The 3,038-nt window shown below is 52.8% G+C and overlaps 1 protein-coding gene across 1 annotated transcript in view; it reads right to left on the bottom strand.

Annotated features, from left to right (window-relative positions):
- The window catches only part of LOC117287313, a 6,394-nt gene extending 3,356 nt beyond the window's left edge, over positions 1-3,038 (bottom strand). The window contains exons 1-2 of the mRNA XM_033767369.1: positions 2,801-3,038; positions 394-431 (exon numbers count right to left, since the gene is read on the bottom strand). Of these exons, the coding sequence (XP_033623260.1) occupies positions 394-431; positions 2,801-3,038 (276 nt within the window). The remainder of the gene's footprint in view (positions 1-393; positions 432-2,800) is intronic.

Here is a 3,038-nt window from a genome sequence, read left to right as displayed (position 1 = left end):
GACAGCCGGGGGGCCAGGGGCCCAGGAAAGGAGGCCGAGGTGCGGTGTCAGCGGCTGGTGCTTTCGAGGGGTGGGCGTGTGTGTGTGTGTGTGTGTGTGCAGTCAGGCCCCGGGAATCTCCCTCCCTAGGGCTCCTGGAGTCCTTAGTAAAGCTGTCCGCTTTTCGTGGCCATCTCTCCCAGGCCACAGGGGTGAGGTGATAGCACCAAGTTGGGCAAATGGAGGGTGCTCAGGTCCCAAGAGGCATTCGGTGGCAAACTTAGCGGCGGGAGTCTGCCGCACTGATGCAGTGCCCACCCTCAACTCCACTCTCCTAGCCTTTTCCAGGCCCCCAGGCCTGTAGGAAGTCTTGCCCTTGAGGCTGCTGCTTTCTGGCATCTCCCAGCTCCATACCTGCAGGAGGGCAGAATAATGAGGTCCCAGGATGGGGACTGGCAGAGCTGTGTGACTTCAGTTCTTCTCCTCTGAGACCCTATTTGCCATCTAGGGAATCCCAGAGAGGCTGAGAATTTGTCCCCATCATACTTAGGCCTTCTGCTTCTAGGAGACAGCTTAGCTAAGACTACAGCCTGAGAGAGAATGGAGGTGTTTAGCTCACTAACCCCCACCCCTTTTTTGTACCAGGGATTGAACTCAAGACCTTGTGCTTGCAAGGCAGGTGCAGAGCCACTGAGTTAAATCCCCAACCTTTCTCTTAAGATGGCTCTTAGCAGTGAAGCTGGGTATCACCCTTTGGCAGCCCCAAGGAGGCAGGTGTAGCATTAGATTGGGGGGGCCTTAAAGGGCCAGGCTAGACATATGATCTGCTGCTTCCTGTCCCAACGTCCTTCATTCATTCTTCTCCTACTCAACTGTGAGTGGCCTGGCTACCACTGCTCACAGCTGATTGATTGCAGCCTCACTTAATGGTCTCTGAAGTGTGTATCACCTCTCCCAGAGGGACTGGGGGAAGTTAACACAGGGCAGAGGACTGTCTTCCACTGTAAGTCATGAAGATATTTTACTCTTCTCACACCTAGAAATAGTGATTGCTTCTGCTTAGGGAGCCAAGAGTTCATTCAGTGTCCTTATTTTACAGAATTTCTCAAGGTCACAAATCACATCAGGACAGAGGCAGGTCCCGGGCCTGTGTGCGCCCTTCCTGTGATATCCTAGGCTGGGGCTTGGGAGAGCTGGCCTTGGACCCCATCGACTGTGTGACCTCAAACCACTCTGCTCCCTCTCAGGGCTGCTTTCCTCAGTCTCTCTCCTGTCTGAATATAAATGCTTCTCCTCATATCAGGGCTTGAGTGTGGCATGAAAGGGAAGGATGATCATGTCACACAGTTCTGGCCTAATCTTGCGAGTCCAGAAGAGGGTCAGATACATTGTGACAGGCAGCTCACCATCCCCTTTCTCTCCCCAGGTACCAGACATTCTGGTGGGCTTTTCTGCTAGCACTCAGGCCTTCTTGAGCCTTTCTTGGCTGGGGAAGGGAGGTCCAAGAGGAGATCTCAGAGCTCCTGAGAAAGCTTGGGGAACAGGGTCACAATAGGAGTGCCCTGGCATTCTCTGGCCTCCCCTGAGGGGAAGAACCTTCCGAAGCCACTCAGGTGATTTGGAGTCTGGAGCTCCCAAGAGTACAAGACTTCCTGAAGGTGACAGTGAGGGAGCTCAGGCCGCAGTGTTGGACTGCAGCCAGGACTGCTTGGTTTCTGGGTTGCCAAGGAGGGAACACTTGGTCCAGGGAAGCTTTTAGCTAATGGCATAAAGGGCTTTGTGTCATCACAGTTTTGCCTTTCGCTGAGCTTTATTGGTAACCTGCTTTGTCCTGATTTGGGGGTGGGTAAGTACAGAATTAAAGATGATGCTTTTATATGTATGTATGGGTGTACATGGAGGTGTGTCCTGGTGTCGCAGGCAGCTCTGTCCCCTTCCTCCTCTTCCAGGTGCCCCACTACTCCTCACCAGGCACTTAGTCCAGGGTACACAGAGCTCAGTGACTTGCCTCCCTGCTTTTAGTGTGCTGTCCTCAGCCAACTAACAGGTCACCTTCCCATTCCTGCCTGGCCTACTCAGGGACCCCTCAAGAAGGTTCCCAGCCTTCTTCCACATTCACCTCAATCAACAGATATTATTTACTCAGTCCAGGGTTTTCAGAAAGATTTGAATCAGCCTCTGCCCCACCACTTTGGTACTGGGAGTTGAACTCAGGGCCTTCACACTGAGCTTTTTTTTTTTTTTTAATTTTAGATAGTGTCTTGCTAAGTTGCACAGGCTGTATGTTTTACCATACCAGGTAGGTCTCTGCTTTTAAGGGGTTTATATCACCCAGCCCTCCTCCAGGCAGCCTTCCTTGCTATCACCAGCCTAGGGGACCCTTGCAAGGGCTGGGAAGTCTGTAGTGTTGTAGAACTATTTTTAGAACTCTACTAATGCCTGTAGTCTCAGTATAAGACAGACTCTTCTCCACGTAACCCCCACCATTTCCTGAACTTACTTGCTTGCTTGCTTTTTCTGTCTTTCTTTCTCTTCCTTCCTTCTTTTCTCTTTCTTTCTTTTCTTCCTTTCCATTTCTTTTGTACGGGGATTCAAACTCAAGACCTTGAACTTGTGTGGCAGGCAGCTGCACCACTGAGCTGAATCCCCGGCTCTCCTGAACACTTTCTTGATGGGCCCGAGCCACGGGGACCGAACTGAATTCAGGGGAGTGTGGGGGGGCTATGCATTGAGGATATTGACGTCTACCAGTGAATCTGGGCTGTCAGTAAAGGGAAATGACGGGAACAGGAACCTGGGGCTCACTTGGATGAGCTCTTGCCTCTTGGCTGGCTCCAACAGTACGTGAGCAGTGCCAGCAGAGGGCAGTGGTGAACTGGTCTGCGAAACTTGTGGGTGTAGCCCGGAGGGGCTGCGTCTTTGGTGGCCCCGCCCCTAGCCCGGCCCGATCGGTGGTCTAGAGGCTTTGTCAACTGTGAGCTGCGCGGCTCGGCTCGCAGCAGTCGGCACAGGTGGTGGCTTTTTGGGTGGGCGGTGCTGGAAGCCCAACCTGCACCCAT

This window comes from Fukomys damarensis, unplaced genomic scaffold (genome assembly GCF_012274545.1).
Source record: "Fukomys damarensis isolate Sample0158 unplaced genomic scaffold, DMR_v1.0_HiC HiC_scaffold_23, whole genome shotgun sequence".
NCBI lineage: Eukaryota > Metazoa > Chordata > Mammalia > Rodentia > Bathyergidae > Fukomys > Fukomys damarensis.
The sequence above is the reverse complement of the archived record's forward strand: the minus strand, read 5'-3'. Positions and strand labels throughout refer to the sequence as shown.